Genomic DNA, 24,587 nt, shown 5'->3' on the forward strand with positions numbered 1-24,587 from the left:
TAATGTGCTGCCCATCACAACTGACCTCAAAAGTGAAGACAATTTATAACACTGCCATTCTCCTTTGTCTACTGAGAATTAGTTTCAACACAGACCTACTTTAAGGATTTAGTTTTCACAATGACCCCAGAGGCAGCCATATCCCACAACAAAAAGCATCAGTGAACAGCCTTAGGGGAGAACACTACCCATACATAGATATAACCTGCATTACCCATCTATACAAATAACCTACAATACCACAGTACTAATTCTATACAATAAAATAAAGGTTAAACATGTAAAAATGTAGCCTTGACAATACAAACAATTGGATATGTTGTGGGCTAGTTTGAGACTTTGATTTACCTCCTTTGGGCTTCATGGCATTCAAAGAACTTTTCACAGGATAGCTGCATCTCTCACAATGCCAAATTTGTTTCTCAGCAGCATATGTTATCTCTATAAGCTAAAATAGTTTTGGCTAACAGAATCAGATTTTCAAGGATAATGAAAAAAATGTACAGATTCATTACATTCTGGCATATGGTGTAGTATTATTTGATTAAAAATGTCAAATAAAATGTATTTTTTTTAAGTTGCCAACAGCCAATAAGTGTAAATGCCACTATGTTTTTATCTGATAAAATGCCATTATATTTTTATCTGGTAAAACATTAGTAACATTTTGTAAAATGCATGCTACAGCTTTTAACAGAAACTAATAAATATTTTGTTACACATTGACAACACCCTGGGCGAAAAAAAAAAAAAAAAAGCAAAAAGGGGGTGGTGGCTTTTGAAGAAATGTCTACACCTTTGAACTTTTTCCCTTTTACCCCCAGTTATTGGACTGATTTTGTCACCACTGTGGTCAAACTGGACTGTTCCTGAAATTTTAAATACTGAAATGTCCTTAGTCACGTAACTTCCTGGAGCTCAGCATTTGAAGACAAGAAAGCACTGAAATAATGAAGTAATAGCTCATTTCTGAGCAGGACAGCTCTCTCCATCTTGGAATAGTATGATTTTATAAACATGAAGGCTTGCCAATACCAATCAAGATTTCACTTTTTTTTTTCCCCACATTAATTAGCATTCTAATATAACCATAGTTGAGAAACTGAGAACACAAATTTGTTCTCTGTTTACCTCAATATTATAATATACAGATTATGTTAATTTTCACATTTTCTTTCTTGCCAAAAGTAAAGTAGGCTAGGACTGTTCTCTAGGACAGTACACATAAATTGCCTTACCTATTACCTGCACATGTAGAACTTGCCACATACAAAAAGGAAATGCACAGAGGAGACAAGAACAATACTGTCAACCCCCGTGTGGTTTCATGAGCATTAAACTACTTCCCATTGCTGCTGGTATAAGATTTTACTACAGATAGTTCATAAAAACAGTTATCAGCTTCATATCATCTCTTCTCTCAAAGCAGCTACTGGATGCTGTTACACTTCAATAGCAGGTAAGCATTCTTCCATCCACTGGTGAAATGGTTTAATGAGTCCAGTTTCTTTAGCTTAGGATTTTATAAGCAATTTAAGATAGGAGCATTTGAGATAATATATTCTCAGACTCAGTATCCTAATTAATTCTTGCCTGAAGGAAAAAATGGCTTCTTTTCTACTAATTCTGGAGTTCCACTATATGCTTTTGCAACTGTTTAGCATTATCTCTATTATTATTAGCACCAGAGATGGAATGAAAAGTCTGGAAGGCTTTCTTTGGTACTTATTGTCCCTACATCTTTAAAAACAGAATTTAGAAAATTGTTTCAGAAACTTTAGTTTTTCTTCCATTACATGGTTGTGGAAGCACTTGGATTTTTTTAAGGACAAAACCCTAAAATTATGACAATCTAGCCCAAGTTTCACCCTCTAATTTCTTTACAGACCATAATACACAAATTGAAATAGAGCATCTCAAAATAGAATAAAAAATGAAAAAAATCTTAATATCTGTGCTGAGTCTGTCTAACTCCTGAATTTACTTGGATGCGATGTTGCCCTAACTCTGATTTTAGCAGAAACAAATATAGAGACTTAGAGTGTTGAGACTTCCCAACTGGGTGCTTAAAGATAGCCCTAAATTTTCACAGTTTATATGCCACTTTTAAGAGAACAATTCCAATGATTTATTGAACCACGATTAATATTATACTGTGTATTATTATAATTGTAATAGTTATAGTGACCATAGGACTGTGTCTAAAAATTTGATTTTTTCCCCACTGTTTACCCACCAGATCTCACATTAAACAATCCATCATCACGAGATTTTTGCTTAAATTCTAAAAACAGAAGTCAAGATTATCCTTAATTTCATTCCCCCCCCCCTTTTTTTTTCTTGGAAAGTTTCATTATCAAACGTGTATTCCAGAGCACAGTTCACTCCAGAGTGTTCTTTGAATTCTACCCAATTTTAACATGGTCTCCTAAAAGAAGCAGTGATTTTCAACTATAAATGGCACTCCAGCAATGCTTTTGCCAAGATTTCAGGAAGCAACCACATCACCTTCACTCTTTTCTCTGTTTGTTCCTTGAAAATGTTACATTAGTTCTTTCAGTCAGAACATTGAAAAGGCAGTTTATGGTCAGTTGGTTACCTACAATAACTCTGAAGATCCTTCTGTAATTACAACTTTCTAATACATAACAACTGATTCTGTAAGCATGGCACCCATTATTCACTGCTAGGTATATGACCTCCAATTGCTTGTATTAAAATTTGTGCTATTTAATTCTGTTCACCTTACCATTTGAACCTGACTGCTTTTTAACAAAGTCTGTTCTTTATTTCTATTTAGCACCCATACAAATGTCAAAGAATTTCCTTTCAGTATTGTTACCATTCACTTTGTAATTGGTAAGTTACAATAACTGCTTTAATACACAAGTATTAAAACTCTCACTTAGCAGCTGCTCAACACCATCCTAAGAAACAGCTATATGTATATATATTTAACAAATTGGCTCACAGTTCTTGAAGCAGCATCTAGTGTTCATCTAATTACAAAACAATAGTTTTCCCTCACATCTGGCAAATGTGAAAGGACTCCTTTATCTCCCTTCTCCATTTCTAAGCATAAGGTTTCACATTATAGTCAGGTTCATATAACAGCTCTCTCCCACCAGAAAGGTCTCTGGACAATTCTTTCTGCACTCACTTAGCACCTGGATCATACCTAAGGTGACTTGAAGTAGTCAGCATGGATTTACAAATTGGAAATCATCCTTGAGCAAACAGATAACTTTCTATGATGAGATGACTGGCTTGGTGGATGAAGCTGTGGATGTTGTTTATACTGATTTTTTTGTAAAGATTTTTCAACGCTCTAACATAGCAAATATAGCAGATGAAAAATGATCTACATAAGTAGACTGAGGCAGTCTGAAAAGTGGCTGAAATGCTGGCTAAAAGTGATAGTGGCATTGAGTCCAGCTGGAGGACAGTTACTATCAGAGTACCCCAGGGGTCAATACTGGGTCCAATCTTGTTCAGCTTCATTAACCTGAATGGTGGGGTAGAGTGCATCCTCACCAAGTGTAGAGATGATACAAAACTGTGAAGAGTGGTTGATACACCATGGAAGTGTACAGCCATTCAGAGGGACCTTGTCAGGCTGGAGTAATGGGCCAAATATCTCATAAAGATCAACAAAAGAACATGCAAAGTCCTACTCCTGGGGAGGAAACACCTCAAGCAGCAATAGATGCTGGGGACCAAGCAGAAATTAGCTTTGTAGAAAGGGTCCTGGTGGTCCAGGTGGACAGTAAGCTGATCACTAGCCCATATGGCACCCTTGTGGAAAGAAGGCAAATGGCATCCCAGGCCACATTAGGAAGAGCATGGCCAACAGGTCAAGGAAGGTGGTCCTTCTCTCCTCAACACTGCTGAGGCCACACCTGGAGTACTGTGTCCAGTTCTGTGATCCCCAGTACAAGAAAGACATGGACATACCAGAGAGAGTCCAGCAAAGGACCACAAAGATGACTGAATAATCAAAGTCTCTAACTTGAGGAGAGGCTGAAAGAACTATTATGTCTTGGAGAAAGGACTATTAAGTCTTGGAGAAGAGAATTCAAAGGGGGCAGGAGGATCTTATCCACATGTATAAATACCTGAAGGGTGGGGACTAAAGATGACGGAACCAGAGACGACTTAATGGTATCCAGTAACAGGATGTGAGGCAACAGGCACAAATTGAAATACTGGAAATTCAATTTAAATAGAAGTAAAAAAAATTCTACTTTGAGGTAGAACACTGGAATGGGTTGCCTGGAGAGGTTATGATGTCTCCTCTACTCAAAATCTGACTGGACAAGGTCCTCAGGAACCTACTGTAGCTGACTCTGTTTTCAGCACCTCTGTTTCAAAATCACAGTCTTTGAAGTTGTTCATGCAAGTACATTACTGTTTTTGTTGTTGTTGTTTTGGTTTGGTTTGTTTTTGTTTTGTTTTTTTTTTTTTAAAAGTCAAGATTCTTTAAAAGACAGATGACTTTAAAGAAGAAACTATGAAGAGGTAATTTGTATGATACATTTTACACTTAGTTAAACAGAAGATGTTACACGATCAAAAAACATATTCAAAACCGAACAAATCATTGCTTTGGTTTCTTGTTGTTATCGCCTCTCTATTACTCAACCTCTCATGGCAAAATATAAAATCTACCTAAAGAAGCTTAGATGGTAATTTAATTTGAATACTTTTCTTAATTATTAATTATGACTCAATTTAAGCCACTATATAAAACAACAAGTATTTGCACTGTTCCCTAATTTCCTCCTGAGGCTGGCATATTCAGGTTCTCTTACTACATATAGTCATATTACATTCAGTCTCAGTTTTGGTATATGATTTATGTAAGACTGATTCTTTTCAGTGTCTCATATGAAGCACTTGCAAAGCTTCAACTTGTTAGTCATAGAAGTTTCATGTCCTATGCTTGATTATCTCATTTTATGCTTGATAATCCCATAATAAGAGGTAACAAAAAAAAGTGAGACACCGAACTACAATTACAGTGTGTGTGTGCGTGCACACATGTGACACAGAGAGATAACAATTCATTCATTTAGCATAGATATGCCCAAAGGTTACTTAAAAAGTGTGCACATGTAGCAAAATATGTATGTTTATTAAAGATGTTATCTTTTAAGTGCTACAATAAGAGAGTTCAAACTCCACATATTGTGGCAAGTTTCCCAACTGCAGAAAGAAAATATAGACTATATTTTGATATGTTCTGGGTTATTTTACTGAAAACAAGAAAAAGTACACATCACACATAGGGAAAAATAAACTCCAAGAAAAAAAAAAAAAAGGTTTCTTACCCTGCTAGACTTTTTATTCTAATAAATGTAATAAATAGAGATTATATTAAGTTACTTATCATAGTTGTCATACCACCAATGGACATTTTTAAAGAAAACATGGAAACGTTATGGTTGTAGCTAATAAGAAGTATATTAATAAAAATACTATTTGGAGTGTAATTTTAAGGTGAAACCCATAACACTCTTTTGAAGAAAGAAATTCAGATGTCCTTTGAGAACACAAAGTGCAGCTTTGTGGGGTTCATTTACTACTATGTTAAAAAACAAAACAAAACAAAACAAGAAAACACTAAAATCAAAGAAAAATGTTTATTAAAGAGGGATTTATGAGTACACGTGGCAATTAGAGTACACATGGCAATTATTCTAACATATGTCACTTCTCAGTAGCAAAGTGAATGCAGGCTACGGTTTTGGAGAAAAAGTCTATATCAATATATTTTAAAATGGAACCAGAACTAAGCCTCCTCTGACACAGAGAATATTAAGTATACATAAATATTCAAGAAATCTCAACACATGTAGGATTTAAAACTAGTTCAGTGGAAAAAAAAAAACACAGCATGCTCAAAAATATTAGAATTGAATAAGAATTGTAACAACATCATAATAAACCACAGAACTACCTCACAGAAAAACAAAATCAAATGTCTGATGTTATTCAAACCTAATGTTACTGCTGCTAGTGCATTATATTGGAATCAGAGGGGATCATTGGATCATTTATCATTTACGTTAAAGGTCTTTCTACATCACTAACCCTAACAAAAATAACATACATCTTGGGCTATGCAGTTTCACAGTGTGCTTTTTCTCCTCTGACATAGTAAAATAATCTCAAACCAATTACATGACTTAAAACTGCCAATTGTAAAACACAAATTGTGACTGAGAAACAAATGATCGCCTTAAATTCCTGTATGCATGCTCAGTTCTATAACTACATTTGTGTTTACCATTGGCAAGCTGAGAAAATAAAAAGAAAAACCCTTAATTCTCACAAAAATAGCTATAGCCAACAGCTTGAAAAAAAAAAATCTCCATAGTAAAATACCTATAACACTTGGCAGAAAACAGGCACACGAAGAAGCATTATCCCAGATAGAAGCATAGAGAAAAGTTTTTTTTGGTTGGTTGGTTTTCTCCAGAATAACCCTGAATTATTTCTAATATGATACTCATTCTGAAGAAAATATAAATGATTTTGGTTTTCCTGCTGAATAAACTATAAGATTTTTATGTACTGATAGTACAAGAAAAAACTTTCTGAGACCACATACGCTGGTCCTCTCTTCCACAGAAAACAAAAAGTTCTGCTCTTTAGACTACCTGTAATGACATAAAGGGAGAAACATTATTTTTGATTACCTGTCTTCTCGTGCTACTCTTATATTCCCAAATAAATTAAATTTGATAAATCCTGCTTGTGTCCAATTGTCATCTATAACTTATATACACAATTTTAAGAATATGACAAAAGGTATGCATACTAAATACATAAAGAGTGAAGAAGTACTGAAGAAAATACCAGCATGTTCTGACAGAAGACAATGTCTTGCATCTGTGATTTTATAAATTGCAAAGAAAAAAGCACTGATGATAACATAAGTTTACATACAGCAGGCAACCAATACAATCTGCAGATATTTTGGAGGGAAAGAGCATGTAAGAAACTAAAATTTAAAAAATAAATGGTTATTAGAAAGCCAAAAGAAACTATAACTACAAGGTTATAAGCTACTTACCAGTAGAGATAGGGTTTATCCTTATCCACGTTGATATTGTTTAGTGGGTCCATACGAAACCAGGTGTTAAGAGTAAACCCATTTTGATAAGGCCACTTAGCAATAGGAGGCAATGCAATTGCCTAAAAAAAAATAAAAAAAAATAAAAAAATAAAAAAAATAAAGGAAACAGCAATTAAAAAAAATATTTTTGAAAAGTACTGTCAAAAATAATGTCTTTCTGAATTTCTACTATAAATCTGCAGATTTTCTCTAACACTCAAATATCAAAGAAGATTTAAAAACTTTAAATAGTGTTTTTGAATAAATGCATTAGTTTCCATTTATTTTAAAATACTATAATTTTTAACTATTCAAATTTACTGATAGAGGACATGAAATTAAATTTGTGAATGGGCAATATTAAGAGAAAAAAAGAGGAAAATTACTTATGCATAAATTAAAATATAAATTTGGCATTTGGTAAGTATTAATTTCATCTAGAAATCTAAACGTTAAGATCAAATTAATCTCAAAATGCAGTAAAACAGAGATTCACTATTAAAACTACAGTATAAAAAAAGGTTGTTCTCTGAAATCTTAGAGCACTATGACTTTTCTTTTCCTACAAACACTTAGTAAGGTAAGGAACAAAATCTTACCTCCATTCATAGTTAATAATAAGGCATGACCAAGAAGTTTTTTTTTTTTTTTCTAAGCTTTATTTCTCTGGGCTGAGAGACTGACAAAGAGGTTTCCACAAACTCTTTTCTTTATACCTGAGCACTGCCCTGAATCATTTAACTTTGAAGGCAGACTTTCTTTAAGGAGGAAATTGGACAAGATGAACTTCTGAGGTCATTTAAAATATTTTTTCTATGATACCAGTAAAAGAAAAATATTTTTCACTGAGTATGATAACTATACACAAAGTAAGGTCATTTTCAATTTTTAAGTTACGATACTTGGTTAGACCAGATGACCTCCAGAGGTCCAACGTCAACCATTCTGTGATTCTGTTCAATACTTTCTAGTCCTTCAATCACAGTTAGAAATATTTGTATATAATAATATGTATATATAATACATAATATATATAATACATATATAATACATATATAATATATATAATAATATATAATATTATAATATAATATATAATACAGGAGTGTTAGTATCTGTATCCGCGCAGTATCTATGCTGATTCCATGCAGAATACTACTACCAGCAACAAATTCCTTTATTCTTTAAAATCAGAATGGGCACAAATCTATTGACAATAGAGACAAAAGATTCTAAGACTCACACTAAGATTCTACACCATATAGTAAAATACATCAAAAAAGTGCAAGACAATTGCTGAAGGAGTTTTAAGAACAGAGAAACTGGTAATTAAGAATGATAGGGAACTCAAAGTAATTTTTTAAAATTTGATACAGCAATATGCTCAGCTTATGCTAGCATTTGACTAGACAAAAGAAATAATATTTATTATGCTACTACCCTGCTACTGTTTGCTCAGTACAAAACATTTCAAGGAAATCCTCTGGGATACAACTCTTGTCTCCTGTGAGAGAGTTCCCTGCATGAGGCAGGGGAAAAGGTGTTTGATGACAAACAGGAATAACACCTGGGAATGGTACCACTGTCATAAGGTGTCCTCCTAATGGAGTGGCTAATGTGCTACTGGGATAGACTGGCAGAGATGTAACATGGTTCTGGGAAGAGACCTTTAGTTGCAATAATAATACAGCTCTCGCCAGCAGTTCAGTATTGGTGCAGGAGACTTTTAAGCCCTTTCATATTACCACTGAAGTCTTGGTTACATGTGGAGAATGCACCCAACTTTAAAGATATTCATCACACCAGATAAACATGATGCTATTTCTCTGTTGATACTGATGTCACCAATGCGCGTCACAACTGAAAATCTCAACTCAGTGCTTGTAAACTAAGTCCTTTTCTCTAATAAAATGTTTTGTTGCTGGGATCATTTTATAAATCATTTCCCCCAGTCCACTTCAGAGAATGACTCCTCTCTAGAATTTCATGGTATAATACAACATGGACTGCTCAAGAAACGTAAATTTGAAACTTGTATTTCTTGATTTACAGGTGCACAGTCAATGATGAGTGGTATATGAAATGAGATCCAGACCAAGAAAAGAGGAATGCCTACTGTGCATTTCAATCAAGAAACTTTATGCCACTGTACAATTCTCAGTACTGAAAACTGAATTTTCAATATGATTTCCAAGAACTGATGAAAATTGATGCACCTCCTTAGATGGGGATGAAAATTTGAAATTCTTGCCCTGAAAATTTTTTATGTATATATATATAACAGAAAATTAAATTTAAGATAGACATTTAATCAGGATTTGCCACTGAAGCCCAGAAATGTCACAGCAGTGTATGTCATAATAGAAATTCATATTTTACAACAGCTATACTTTTGGAGCAGGAGAGGTTAACTGTGGTTTTAACATTGCAGTACCAAATGAAATTATCTCTTTCAAAACTCAGCTATTAACTCTTTACACAATCCACCCTATGCAAGACTGTTTGAGCAGCTGAATATCAAACAAGATGAGGGAAGAAATATAGCCAAAAAATACCCCAGGTGAAAAACAGTTATTTTCAGGCAGTTTATTTCCCTGATGAAATCTGCCACACCAACAGCTGTATTGACAGAGAAGAGGTGGTGGTTTAAGCTTGAAGAAAAATATCAGTGCTATTGCTAGATGTTGCACCTGGGCCGGGGCAATCCCAGACAGGAGTACAGACTGGGTGGAGAACTCATTGAGAGCAGCCCTATGGAGAAGGACTTGGTGGTTCTGGTGGTGGACAAAAAGCTTGACGTGATCCAGCAGTGCACGCTTGCACCCCAGGAGGCCAACTGCATCCTGGGCTGCTGCATCAACAGAGGGGTGACTAGCAGCGGGTTGAGGAGAGTGATTGTCCCCCTCTGCTGTGCCTTTGTGAGACCCCACTTTCAGTACCGTGTCCAGGTCTGGAGCCCCCAGCACAAGAAGGACGTGGGTCTGTTAGAGCGGGTCCAGAGGAGGGCTACAAAGTTGATCAGAGGGCTGGAGCACCTCTCCTATGAATAAAGGCTGAGGGAGCTTGGGTTGTTCAGGCTGAAGAAGAGAAGGCTCTGGGGAGACCTCTTTGCAGCTTTTCAGTACTTTAAGGAGTCATGAAAAAGATGGAGAACAACTTTTTGCTCAGTCAGATAATGACAGGACAAGGGCGAATGGTTTTAAACTAAAAGAGGGGAGATGTAGATGAGATGTTATAAGGAAAATCTTCACTCAGAGGGTGATGAGGCACTGGGATGGGTTGCCCAGAGAAGCTGTGGATGCCCCATCCCTGGAGGTGTACAAGTCCAGGTTGGATGAGACCCTTGGCAACCTGATCTAGTGGGTGGCATTCCAGACCATGACAGGGGGTTTGGAACTAGATGATCTTTAATGTCCCTTCCAATCCAAGCTGTTCTATGATTCTACAAAAAGTTTCCAAGTTCTACCATGAGCTTATACCACGCCATACCAGAACGTACTCAAATTTGGATTTCTCTCTTTTTTTTTAACATTTATATTTACTGCCTTAATAAACATATTATTAAATCTGTACACAATATTTGGATTTATGTGCAGGTTTTCTGAAACTGGATCTATGTGCAGGTTTTCATGCACTAAAGAGAGAAAATCCATTTGATTTTCCTTTTTAAGAGTTTTGTTGTCATATGTTATCTCAAAAAGTAAAGCCAGAAGTAGACTACATTTAAATCACTGCCTTGAGGGAAAAGAATCAGCTGGAGGAGTTCTGACAAGTAGAGAAAAAAAAAAAAAAAAGAATTTCTGACTAAATTGTCACTTTAAAATGTCACTGTGATGATATGCATAAGCATATCACTACATTTTCCTTAAGCCCCGGCTTTATGTAATATACTATCAATTACATTATTCAAATCAAATAGTATTATTCTTTGGAATTTTCAGTTTTCACTGTAATGGTAATTTCTGCAGTCAAAAAACTTCTATTTGACATTCTTACCCTCTCAAGTTTAACTTCTCAACACTACAACTACTTTGCAAACCTACGGAAGGCAAGGTCTGTGATACTCAGGACTGTAATTCCCCTTGTGTTTCCCTTGCAAGAATTTCCAAATTCAAACTAAAAGAAATGTAAGCAAGGAGCAATCTATTTGTTCCTCAAATTGTACTATTTTGGTTGAAAACTTACTGCAGCACTACAGCCTGGGAAGTTGAAAAAGGTATCAGGCCCATGTCTCTGTGGCATCTGATTAAGGACTGATAATAGCTTAACCGCATGTCTTGGCTGTGAAAACAAGAAAATTGCAGAGAAGTCAATATTTTTGTACTCTCTAAGCTATAATGGAAACTGGACGGTTTTCAAACAACACAGCAAATTAACTCTATAGTAGTTAGATAAAGTACTTCATAAACATATGTTCAATCAACATAAAAAAAATATTCAAGCTTATATGTCCCAGAAGACAATTTATGTTAACTTCAGGCTCTAATGGAATGACACTTAATGCTTTATCTGATCACAGCTTACCCAGATTCCATTTTCGCCTCGAAGCATGCTGAACAAAAGCTTCAACTCTTTGACAGTGATGCTGTAGCTGGCAAGAACCCCCAACATATCAACTAGAAGATCTTCAAAGGAAAATAAAGTTATTCTGAACTCTGAATTTCATTGTTTTGACAAAAAAAAAAAAAAAAAAAAAAAGCTGCAAACATTAATACCTTTAAACATAAGTGTATTCACAAATTCTAAAAGTCAAACTTAGTGGCCTTAAATATTTTACAAAGGATTTCATACTCTCAATGTTTTAACAATTTTAAAAATAAATGCACATTTGCAGTTTTAGATGTTATATCACACTTTGAACAAAGTATCTATTAAATATATGAAAAAATAATTCTTTCTCTTTTATAATATTCATTATGAACTTATTGCTTGCTTCTTTCTCTTACATAATATGGGATAAGGATTTCTTCATTCCTCTGTAGATAGTATTTTTCAAACATTTCAGAACTAAAAGGTGCTTGACATTATTCTTCAACTTAAGTACTTCATACTGAGAATTTGCATGGTTCCCACAGCTTTGCTAGTGATACTTCCAACTTTTACCAGAATAAGCCAGAAAATAAACAAAAAACCCACAACCAACCAACCAAAACAATCTTAGTGAGAAAAAAGGACCACAGTAAAAAGAATTCATCAAAATTTTTAAAGTTTATGTAATACAGATTTCATTAAAACATTGCAAAATCCATATAATTTTAAAGTAATAGCATTACATAGCTTGCCTATCAGAGAACATCAGGTTTAAAATTACTGCTAGTTGTTGGATTTTATTTTAAAACACAGAATTGCATTTTAAGAATCTGTTAGTTTAGGGGATGCTGGACCTTGCTTTACACTCTGCATTTTCTTCTGGAACAAACAGCACTACTAACAAATACTACTGCCTTTAGCAGAAGGAAAAAACAAGTTGCATATCTTAGCAGATGTTGCGCAAGAAATTTAATTCAGAGATCAAACTGTGGAGTACAGATTTTTCAAAACAAAACAGCCGTGACTGAACAGAATCAGCATTAACAATGTTTTTGAATTTCTTCAGCACTCAACAATCAGAAAATTCTCCCCAAAAGCTTTTCAGAAGACATGATTGAGCTTGTATGTTCTTTGCAGGTCTACATGTTCTCTTTGTTCACCAGTGAAAGGGTGACTCTTAGAGGTGCTGACAAAAAGTAGTGTTAAAAATATTAATCCTTTAGATGTTTTGTTTTTAAGAAATTTTCTCTGCAAATCTCTACATATACATATTTGTGTAAAACCATCAATATCTATTAACTTGTTCCACTATTAAAGCAACCTCTGGTCCTACAAAACAGGCACGTGTAAAGACCGAAATAACATTTAATTTGCAGGAGACATACTAAGCTGTTCAGTGTGTGAAACTGCATGTCAGGAAAAGGAAAAGAAAAACATTGTGACTTGCAGTCATTTTCACCAAAAGATCTAACTACATCCCTAATGTTGAAGTATAACCATATATGTTCCATTCTCTAAATAGTTTACTTGAGAGTTTAATTAATATTCCTTTTAAAATTAGTGGCAGATTGTAACAGAATTTCTTACAGGAAAGCGAAATAAAGTGAAGAATACAAAAACTCTTATATTATATGATGGTGAATTCTATGATCCAGCTCATCCTCTAGTACCTGCAAACATTTGTCCCTTTCACTGTCCAGTCTCTAGCATGCAATGTGAAGCTGGCAGTGATTACACATATTGCATATGATCAGAAACCAAGAACAATAACACACTGAAAACTCAAAAAGGGAAATCAGCATGAGTGAATACCAACCTTCAGCTGAGAATTTCCCAATTTTTATTTTGTAGGTTGTGTTTTAAATCAAGCTACTTCATGTAGACATGAAATACATGTCTATAAGCAATGAATAAAAAGTTGGTAGAGAAAAATAAACATAAATTCCCTATCATTGTATCGCTGGATTAAACAAAGACCACAAAGATTGAAGTCCAGTGGGGTAACAAGCGAAGATAAAGAAAAGAACATCTGTGAAAGTCAATATAATTATGCAACTTAAAAATATTGCTTTTAACACATTTAAAAAAACATTGTTTCTTGTTCCAATATAACAACAAGAACAAAAAAGTACTATTATTACATAACTTTATTCATATGTATTAGAACCTAATATAAGAGTCAGTCTACCTCTGGTTTATAATCATAATTGTCCACTCATCTATAAAGGAGCAAAGACTGCAAACATACTATAATTGTTTGTTGTTGTTGTTTTTAATGTTTTCTTCATTTTCTGTAATATTAAATATGATCACATATATAACTGGTATCTATGATCTCATTTCAGAAATGAGAAAGGCCAGAAGGAGAAAGCAGGCACCGTTTCTCATTTTTAAAGCATTTCAAACATGCACTGAATGGAACAGATTTCTGTTAATGGCACTTTCTGAATACTTTCATGCTAAGCAGTTTATACATGCTCTATAAATTCACCAGAAGGCTTGAAGAAACGCTTAATTCAGTCATTTCATATGAAAATACAATGGTAAAAGAGCCTGCCTGTCTCTCAAGTAAACTAAGCATATATCAAAGTGAATGGTATGTCATTAACTTTAGAAGACATATTAAACAGCTTTGGAAACACAACTTCAGAAAAACTACCTCATGCCTCCTTAAATGTTTAATAACTGCCAGCCATGAAATTGTGAATTTTAACTCTGTTTGTGAAGTAGATCAATTTCTATGGGCTGGCAACAGAGAATGTGAGAATTTTGAAGCTTTTCTTATGGATCCAGTTGGAAGAGAAATGCTTGTTAACAGTCTGTTAATGGCAGAACAGTCCAAAACTAACATTTTTGCTTAGAAATTAGGAACTGTTTCAATACTTAAGAATTCGATTCCAGAAATTTCAGAACAATTACCTACAGCATCACAACAGAACTGCAGCAAATAAAATGGGGCTCAGGGGAGACACATCCATTCAGTATGGGTTAGTGTTACATTCACCATTCAGACTGCTCTGAAGTTACTAGAGATGTGTTATCTCAAGGAATCTCACTGAGCAGATCTGCATCACTTCTCATCAAAGAGAATTAAATGATGGAATGGTAAAAACTGAATCCCTCATGGAAAATCTTGTGCAGCTGTTAATAAAAATGTCTGCCAATCACCTATGTGAATATTTCAGTAATCTTTTTGCCTTAACCATTCATAAAATGCCTGATCATCTCATATCTTAGTATAACAGATTATCACAGTGTCCAGATGACTTGTGGTGGATAATGCTTCTGGAAAACAAATTGGAATACACGTGGCAATAATCTCATTTGGATTGCAACCAACAGTCAAGGTGATTAAACTTTTATTCTTGACCGCAAAATCTCAAGAAGTAGGGTATTTAAAGTGCCGAGAAGCTTCATAATCTGATAGTTTTCATCTAAACAGACAGACAAGTTTTTCTCACTGAAAAAGATTGAGTACATTTTGATTTGCTGTTCTCTTACTTTAATAAAACAGAGGAAGTTAGCTTCAGATTTACACTGGTCCTAAAAGACTGCAGTCATAACATAACAGAGGTTATACTTGTCTCTTCTGTTTAAACCTTATTTAGGTTTAATCACAACATTTCAGGAAGAAACAGGTGAGATGACCTAAAATCAAACAAACAATCCCTCAAAACATATAAACAAACAAATTCAGGTAGCCTCTGTCTTTTGCAGATGATAAGTCAGTTGCAAACATTAGGATTTTTGGTACTAACCTCTTAGGAGGAAGCACTAACACAGCCCTTGTTCAAAACAGCCTCTCTGAATGTTCAAAATCATTTTGCCACAAAATTTCGTACTTTATCCTTAGGCTTTGGAAAGTTCATAGAAACACTTGGGGCAAAACAGTACTACAATCATCTACAGTCAGTCATGACTTCATCATGTACATATCAGATTAAGGAACAAAGATAATGCAAAAATAGTTGCTGATTTCTTCATCAAGTGCCTACTACTTTTTATTGACTAGTTATTAGATGACCATATCCCTCTCTTCTCACAGAGGCCACCCCTGCAGCTTCCCTGCTACCAAGCCCTTAACACATTAACCCAATACATTAGGGTACCTCAAAATGAAGAAATTTTAATTAGCATGATTACTGATTTTTATGAGTAAAATCCTGATAAACTTCAAAATAGTAATGTCTGTTTTCACCAACTAATGTCATATTTAACTTGATATAAACAATATCTTTTCCTTACTTTCTGTTATCTTACTATTCTGACATATTTACCAGTCCTGGAAACAAAATGTACTTGGTGAAAATCATTAGTCTGTGAATCTAATGATCTGTTATACGCTAGTCTAAATCTCACGGTAGAATATTTAACATTACACTTTTCGTTTTAGCATTTGCACATACATTTTTTAATGACTGAGTTGCTCACTAACACCTTGAAATACAGAATTTACAGCTTTTTCAAATACTTAATTCTACATACACCTTTATACTGAAAAAAGCCAAAGATAAAAATATTCTTGAATAATTCATATTTCATGCTGCTGTTATCCTCTTCTTGTTTCTGGTCTGAAATCCTCACTGGTTTATTGTTCCACAAAGCCTATATATCTGCCAGGAATCAGATCATTACCTAAAGTCTTAAGAGTTAGAATTATGGAAGACAAACCTCTTCAATCTTTCAAAAGTGCCTCACAATTTAAGTATCCTAGAAGTCTACAACTACATAAAGATGAAGAATTACCTTCACACTTAGCTGAAATAAAATGCTTAAGTTTCTCCTCAGTAAAAATAAGGAGTAGACAAGTAAGCACATGTAGCTCTTAGCTGTCATATTTAAACTTGACAACCAAACCTGCTTTTCTAACCAAATCATTCAGGATTATAATCCATACCCTATTACTGAGCAGATGTAGCATGGAATGACAAACTCCTTCAAAAGTAATTTGGAAACCTTAGCTGTGCAAGAACTACATCAGATATTTTCAGTGAGCAAAGAATGCTATATTTTCTACTGTAAAAAATTTCAGGCCATTAAAATTCACGAGTACAAACAACAGAGACATTATAGGGAGCACAGCTATACATTATTAAATGATGTACAGAAATAAACTGTTTAATATAACCCAAATATCCAGCATTCAAATATATGAATAATTTCTGACATGCTGTCAGATGTGGCTCATATTTAAAGCAGGTCATAACAATATTTCAAATATCATAATAATAATTCAAAATGATCAATGCATTTCAAAACTAATATATTACCTTGAACGGTAACAAGCCTAAACAGGTTGACAATTAGTTTAGACAGTTATCTACATATATTTTAAACTAACAATGCCTTTTCTTTCCTTCATTTTTTCTAAAACTGATAAAAATTCTGACTCGATAGCAGTACTAACCAAAATATTACTTTAAGTGAAAAACAAATTATCCCCAAACCCTCCACAATCACAATAAGTTGACAGTTCAGCAATATAAGAATTATTTTATCAGTTGGTAATTTATACCTGCAATCATGTCGTCCACAGTACTCATCTTCAGCAGTACCTGTTCAATTAAGCCAACTTCCGTGCTAGTCTGTAAATTACGGACACTTTTACGTAGAATTGCTGTGAACATACTCCAGATTTCAGCTTGGCATGTTACATCACAGTGCTCCAAAAGCTCTGACATGCATGTAATGCTCTCTGCATCTTGGATTATAAAGTTCATCTCCAGATCAAATTCACCACCAACCAGCTACAAAAGAAAACAAGAACAACATTACAACATGAAATACATAGCTTAGTGGCTTTCATACCTGTACTGTGATCAATACATAATATTTTTGTATGGTGAGGGAGGTAGTTTTGACAAAGAAACTCACAGTTATGATCAGCTGCGAGTTTGATCAGTTTGATGTCACAGCAGACTGATAATCATGCTATGCAGAACATACCTTGTACAAAATATACCCACTACTAGCATAAAATATTACCTTCAATTTTGTCACAGTGCTGAATACAACACTTTCACAAAATAAAGTCAAAAGATATTTGAAATACTCCTTACTGTAAAGTAATTGAAATGGTAGCCTGGCCCAAATTGATGTAGTGGAGAAGCTGCAGAAACTGAAAACCTAAAAAGTAACTGAAGCTTTCCCACATTTGTCGGAAGAGAAATTTACCTACAAAAAGACACTGAAAATAACTTAGCTATATTTCCTCTTGATATAACACAACGCTTGACCTTGCATGTTTTCAAGAATTTTACTGCCCTTCCCTCTATACCACCCAAACCTCTGTGCAGTCATCTGCAGAATAAGAATCAGTGAACTGCACTGGACCAAATGAACCATGGAAAATGTGCTAATTATACCACAGGACAATTCATCATGTGGCCATGTAAACCTGCTGCTGGTGCAGGGAGAAACAGCACTGGGAGAGGAACAAGCACTCAGATGAAGAGCGATTTAACGGCAGTACTGATAAAACTTCGGCCTGATTCCTATCTACCTGGCTATGTGCCAAATGCTGTCTAATGCCCTGAATTCCAATTAAATGGCACAACTAGTGGGCACATTTTAGGAGGAAAAAAAAGGTGTAAGTAAGAATTTGCAAAAAACAAGTCAAGACTAAGACTATCTTAAAGCAACTGAACTCACCATGTCACCAATTCCAATCAAATAGCCACTTGTGTAATTTTAAGAACATTAACTCTGAAAATCTTACTGAACAGTATATAAAACTTAGCTTAAAAATAAGCTAAGTTTACCCTTTAATGGCAGAAATACCTTTCAGTTTTGAAGGAAAAAAATCCTACTTTATCCTAGCAGGATTGTTGAATTCTGAAAGTACCAATATTAAATTTCAATAACTAGAAATATATTACCTAATTCAGAAGACAAAAGAACAAAAATTAATTCTAGAATAATTTTAAGACAATCTTTTCTGTTTGTTCCAGATAGGTATATAATTGAAATTGCAGTAATATTTTAAATTAAAGACATTCAATGAACTCAAGTGCATAATTTCAGTGGTGATTTTTAATACAAGGCTATTTCATAGCTCATTTAAAAGAAGGTTGTATATTGCTTTCAAATTAAACTCCAAATAAGAAGCAATATGAAATAATATGCAAACCTTTTTTTTTTTTTTTTTAATAGATAAACCTATCCAAATGCTCAGCCTTACTTCAGTTCCAATCTTTAGAAAATTAATACAAGTAAGCAAGGATTAGCTTTGGCTTCTACCCTCAATTTATACCTTTCATCCACTTACAAATTACTTTTTCTTTATCAATTAATTACTAATAAACAATTTATAATTTTCTAACATAAAAGCTTCCAATATATTAAATATATAAACTGACTACCTCCTTGGTACCCCCTGAGATTATATTTAACTACATTCTAATAAAACTATTATCCTAATTATGATTAGTATTTTAGTTTAGAAATTGTGATTGCATATCATATATTCAGTAAACATATAATGTTTATTAGGCAATCAAACTGTGAAAATTAAGAGTACAGTATTTCTATGGTCATTTACAGAGAAAAACACCATACTTAAAAAAAATAATAAAAAATAGGTGCAGTTTCTATTTCTAAAAAGAGCACTAACTGGCAAAAACTTCAACAGCAATCTGTGTTGCTTTCCCAGATAACTTCAATTCTCTATTCACTTGGACAAGCCTCAGAGATTATTTTAAAAACACACAGAGGTACAGCAGGCACTTGTAGAAGACATTCAATTAAAGATGCCTATCCTAAGGTGAAATGATGCACCTTATGGAACTGTTGTTTTCTCTCCATTTCTTTCTATGCAGGAAGTCTAGGATGAACAAATTTTATTTGGGAGACACTCTAAAGCCATCTGAACCCAGATCTTGGCAACCTGCGGCCCCATTTGAGCAGGGGCATTGGACCAGGTGACCTCCATAGGTCCCTTCCAACCTCAACTATTCTATAATTCTATTTAGATACACAACTTTCAGATACCTAACATAGGCAAGATGAATCCCACTCTTTGTTTTCGAGAACATAGATCTAAAAGCAACGAAAGAATAGCAATATCTCTATCAGATTGCAGAAGTTCAGTATAGACTAATCTCATTTTCCTCATACACTGTTTATCATAAACTAACACGGCATGCGCAAAACTGACTAAAATAATTCACAAAAGACTAAAATCCTAAGCACAAATAAAGGCTGGGTGGAGAATGCATTGAGAGCAGTCCTGAGGAGAATTACTTGGGGGTGTTGGTTGATGAGAAGCTCAACATGAGCCAGCATTGTGCGCTTGCAACACAGAAAGCCACCCGTGTCCTGAGCTGCATTAAAAGCAGCGTGGCCAGCAGGGCAAGGGAGAGGATTGTCCTGCTCTACTCTGCTCTCGTGAGACCCCACGTGGAGCCCTGCATTCTGCTCTGGGGCTGCTAACATAAGAAGGATATTGACCTATTAAGGCATGTCCAGAGGAGGGCCACGAGGATGAGCAGAGGGCTGGAGCATTTCTCCTATGAAGACAGGCTGAGGGAGCTGGGGTTGTTCAACCTGCAGAGGAGAAGGCTTCAGGGAGACCTTATAGCAGCCTTCCAGTACCTAAAGGGGGCCCTACAAGAAAGCTGGGGAGGGACTCTTTGTCAGGGAGTGGAGTAATAGAACAAGGAGTAACGGCTTTAAACTAAAAAGGGTAGATTTAGATTAGACATTAGGAAGAAATTCTTCACTCAGAGGGTGGTGAGGCCCTGGCACAGGCTGCCCAGAGAAGCTGTGGATGCCCCATCCCTGGAGGTGCTCAAGGCCAGGCTGGATGGAGCGTTGGGCAACCTGGTCTGGTGGGAGGTGTCCCTGTCCATGGCAGGGGGGTTGGAATTAGGTCATCTTTTAGGTCCCTCCCAACTCAAACTATGCTATAAATCTATTAAAATGATTCAATATTTTCTTGCTAATGTAAATTAATATACTAATTTCTAAACTTTAAAACACTTAAATAGAGCTCACTATCAATCTGAAGTGAGCTCACTATCAATCTGAAGTGATGTATCAGTCTGAAGTATGTTGTCAGTTCTATTAAAAATAAGATGTCTGTATATTTAAAACAGAGAATCTGTATCAACAATACACTGAATGGTAAAATTGGTTTTATGGAAGGTGTTCTACTGGACTACAGACTATCCAGTAAGTATTAAAATTGTTATACTTATCCATCTGTCAGCAATAGATTCATAGTCTATCAGTGACTGTTTATTTCACCACAAAGAACATTAAAATATAATCATAGAATCATTAAGGTTGGAAAAGACCTCCAAGATCATCTGGTACAACCACCCCCCTACCACCAATATCACCCACTAAACCTGATTTGCCCCTAGCAACAATATAAGCAAATTTAGACCACTAACAATGATCACAATTATTAAAATCAACCTCTTCAATAGCAGAAAAAAATTAATAAACTTATGGCCAAAAAAAAAAAATAGGAAGGGTATAGAGTAGTTGCTTTTCTTAAGTAAAATATTAAGTCGTCACGAACCAAATTTTAAGATGACACAGAAAATCTAAACCAAAATGAATTCTCAAAAATGCATCTCAAAATGCATTCTCAAAAAAAATGTCTATAAGTGCATTTCCCCAGCAAAGTAAGAAAATTCCCCAGAATAATAAGAAAAGAAGAGGAATTAACAATTATAACCAATCAGACTTTACCACATAGAGAAGTTATCAGTGGAGTACCACTGGAATAATAAGTTGGTAACAAGTGCTGATACTAATGAAATGGCAAAGTTTGCTGAAGAGCCAAAAATCATTAAATGCACTTTAAAACCACCAGCTCTTAAGAGCTGAAAAGGTTTCTTATGATACCAAGTGGCCAGGCAATAACATATAGTTCAAAGAGTTCAAAGTTAGTAAATGCAAAGTAATACCACATTATTACAGTTTTACCTATATTTACAATACGACAAGCTCTCAAATTCACAATTATTGTCCGTAAAACATCTCAGAGCCAGTATGGGTACAACTTTAAATAACCAGCTGACACTAAAAGTTGTCTGTGGTTAACTGGGAAATGTCATAATGAGCTTGCAACTTCATAACTTGGGTACAATTCTGACTGCAATACCATATACAAAAAGTTAAATTGTTCTGCCATAAAGTAACCATTTTTAATACAACATGCAGCAGACTTCTGTACTAAGACAAATTTCATCTGGAGTACAATATGAACATAAGCAAATCCTTACAGTAGCTGGTGTGTCATACCATAAATCAGTACTCTTTATACATCTTATAGATTAAATATAATATTTTTGTTATGTCATACATTCAGTCCTCCTTTGCATTCTTCAAGTGAACATCATACTCAGTAAAGACCATACTTCCACTGTGATTAAGTATCTTGAATTATTGCTTGTACTTTGTCAAGGTCGCATATCACTTTTAAACTACTCTGCATCTTTCACAGCAAAGTTGTAATAAATGAAGAAGCAAACTAATTTTCACACCACTGTTCCAAGTTAGATGAAAACGGCCAAAAACATAGCTCCTCCTGAAGAAGTATTGAACTGTCAGCTGTAAGCAAATTAGGCTTTCTTCTCTATCCTGAGGTTGTTTACAGTGACAGGTTGAAACTCCTTGCAAATTGCTCCAAGAATCTTAACTTACATCACCATCCTCAAAGGCATTACTCAATCTCCATTCTCTTGAATATCGCATCCATTCCTCGGTAAGCCTCTCCCATTCACTATGCTATACAATAGAATTGTTTCTTCATGGGCTTCTGCATCTATGCAGAATTTAAGATGGTCTTTTACACCTTTTTGGCCTGGAACAAATATTAAATATTCCCCCAAAATATAGAAGTTGACTACATATATCTGACAGTTGAATTCTAGATACAGAGCAAAGTATGTGCTCCTGAACATCTAGGATTACATTTACACAGTTTTAAAAATCACAATTCTTCAGAATCAGATTCTTCTGAAGAATGGGCTGAAACAAACAGATTGTAGATAGCTGCTAAACTAGAAAATTCCCCAAATGAATGAAAAAGAGTAGGAAAGATGGCAGACAATCTCTGAAGAAACACACAAATGGAACATCAGGATGACCTGATACTGAATGAAAATTCAAAGCACAGGTCCGAACTAATTCTAACATGATTTCATTAAAAAAGAAAGAAACAAACAAAAACCCCTGAGGACACAAAGATTTTCAACACAATTTCATCTGTGGTTAAAAAAAAAAAAAAAAAAAAAAAAAAGGCAAATATAAGAATCCTAAGGATTTCATGTGATGCAAGAAAATATTTCAGAAGCATTTGGTATTGTTTCAGTTAAATTAAAAGCATGAGAACATTGTGCAAAAGAGATTGACTCAGTGCAAATACACAATAACAACAATAAACTGTCAAAATTTGACCTACAGAGAGATCAAGTAAAACATTTTTCTTTGCACTTATTTTCATGTTAATATATAAAATACTTTTTTTCTCATAATAACCTATTTTTCTATGTTTTGCACTCAAATTTTGGAAGAAGTTTCATGGTACTTAAATTGAATATTTTTGTTACTTTTAACACTTTACACATGCTTCTCTCTATTCCTCCCTTTTTTCAGTCTTAAGAACTCCTAACTTGTACAACGAAACATACTTTTAGTTGTTAACACAATTTTCTGAACAGTTTTTGTTTTTCTCAATTGTCATATTAATTAAAAGGATGCATCCAAAAAGAAAAGGGTGTTATCTATAACCATCTAGGACTTCTCATCTTGTATTTAACTTGCAAACACTTTTGGGCAGGCAAACATACTTTTTCATTTTCATGTTTATCCAGAACAAAGTGAAACTTGTTTGCAGTTATCAGCAACAAAACTGCTCCCTAGCCCTGCTGACCACGCTGCTTTTGACGCAGCCCAGGATACAGTTCGCTTCCTCGGCTGCAAGCACACATTGCTGACTGATGTTGAGCTTCTCATTCATCTCCCCCAGGTCCTTCTCCTCAGGTCTGCTCTCAATCCATTCTCCGCTCAGCCTATATTTGTGCTTGGGATTGCCCTGGTCCAGGTGCAGGACCTTGCACATGCCCTGGTTGAACTTCATGAGGTTCACACAGGTCCACTTGTAAAGCCTGTCCAGGTCCCTCTGGATGACATCCCTTCCCACCAGCGTGTCAACTGCACCACTCTGCTTGGTGTCATTGGAAAACTTGCTGAGGCCTCTGCTCTCATGAGGCCTCACCCAGACCACTGTGTTCAGATCTGGGGCCCTCAACATAAGAAGTATGGGGACCTGTTAGAGTGGATCCAGAGAACGACCATGATCAGATCAGATCAGAGGGCTGGTGTACCTCTCCTGTGAAGAAAGGCTGAGGGAGTTAGGGCTGCTCAGCCTAGAGAAGAGAAGGCTCTGGGGAGACCTTATAGCAGCTTTCTAGTACATAAAGGGGGCCCTACAAGAAAGCAGAAGAGGTACTCTTTGTCAGGGAGTGATAGGAGAAAGGGTTATGGCTTTAAACTAAAAGAGGGTAGGTTTACATTAGATATAAGGAAGAAATTCTTTGCTCAGAGGATGGTGAGGCCCTGGCACAGGCTGCCCAGAGAAGCTGTGGATGCCCCATCCCTGGAGGTGTTCAAGGCCAGGTTAGATGGGGTTTTGGGCAACCTGGTCTGGTGGGAGGTGTCCCTGCCCATGGCAGGGGGCTTGGAATCAGATGATCTTCAAGGTCCCTTCCAGCCCAAACTATTCAGTGACTCTATGAAAGTTCTAAGTATTAACATAGCCTTTTTTTTTCCCCACCTACATTAAGACAGAATTATACTTTATATATTAGTCTAGATCAAAGAAAATATATTAGAATTATACGAAGTCTTCTAATATTTAAATCTTTAAATTTGCTGATCAGTGTTGAAAGCAGTACATCTTCCTTGCTTCCTTCAAATTAGA

The 24,587-nt window shown here is 35.2% G+C and overlaps 1 protein-coding gene across 9 annotated transcripts in view; it reads right to left on the bottom strand.

The window, feature by feature from the left end:
• The window catches only part of NBEA (neurobeachin), a 514,211-nt gene that overhangs the window by 408,958 nt on the left and 80,666 nt on the right, over positions 1-24,587 (bottom strand). For all 9 annotated transcript variants that reach the window (XM_040543716.1, XM_040543666.1, XM_040543691.1 and 6 more), the window contains exons 2-5: positions 17,166-17,397; positions 11,645-11,745; positions 11,306-11,401; positions 7,079-7,200 (exon numbers count right to left, since the gene is read on the bottom strand). In XM_040543716.1, the coding sequence (XP_040399650.1) occupies positions 7,079-7,200; positions 11,306-11,401; positions 11,645-11,745; positions 17,166-17,397 (551 nt within the window). The remainder of the gene's footprint in view (positions 1-7,078; positions 7,201-11,305; positions 11,402-11,644; positions 11,746-17,165; positions 17,398-24,587) is intronic.

The sequence above is a fragment of the Cygnus olor genome, chromosome 1 (assembly GCF_009769625.2).
Source record: "Cygnus olor isolate bCygOlo1 chromosome 1, bCygOlo1.pri.v2, whole genome shotgun sequence".
NCBI lineage: Eukaryota > Metazoa > Chordata > Aves > Anseriformes > Anatidae > Cygnus > Cygnus olor.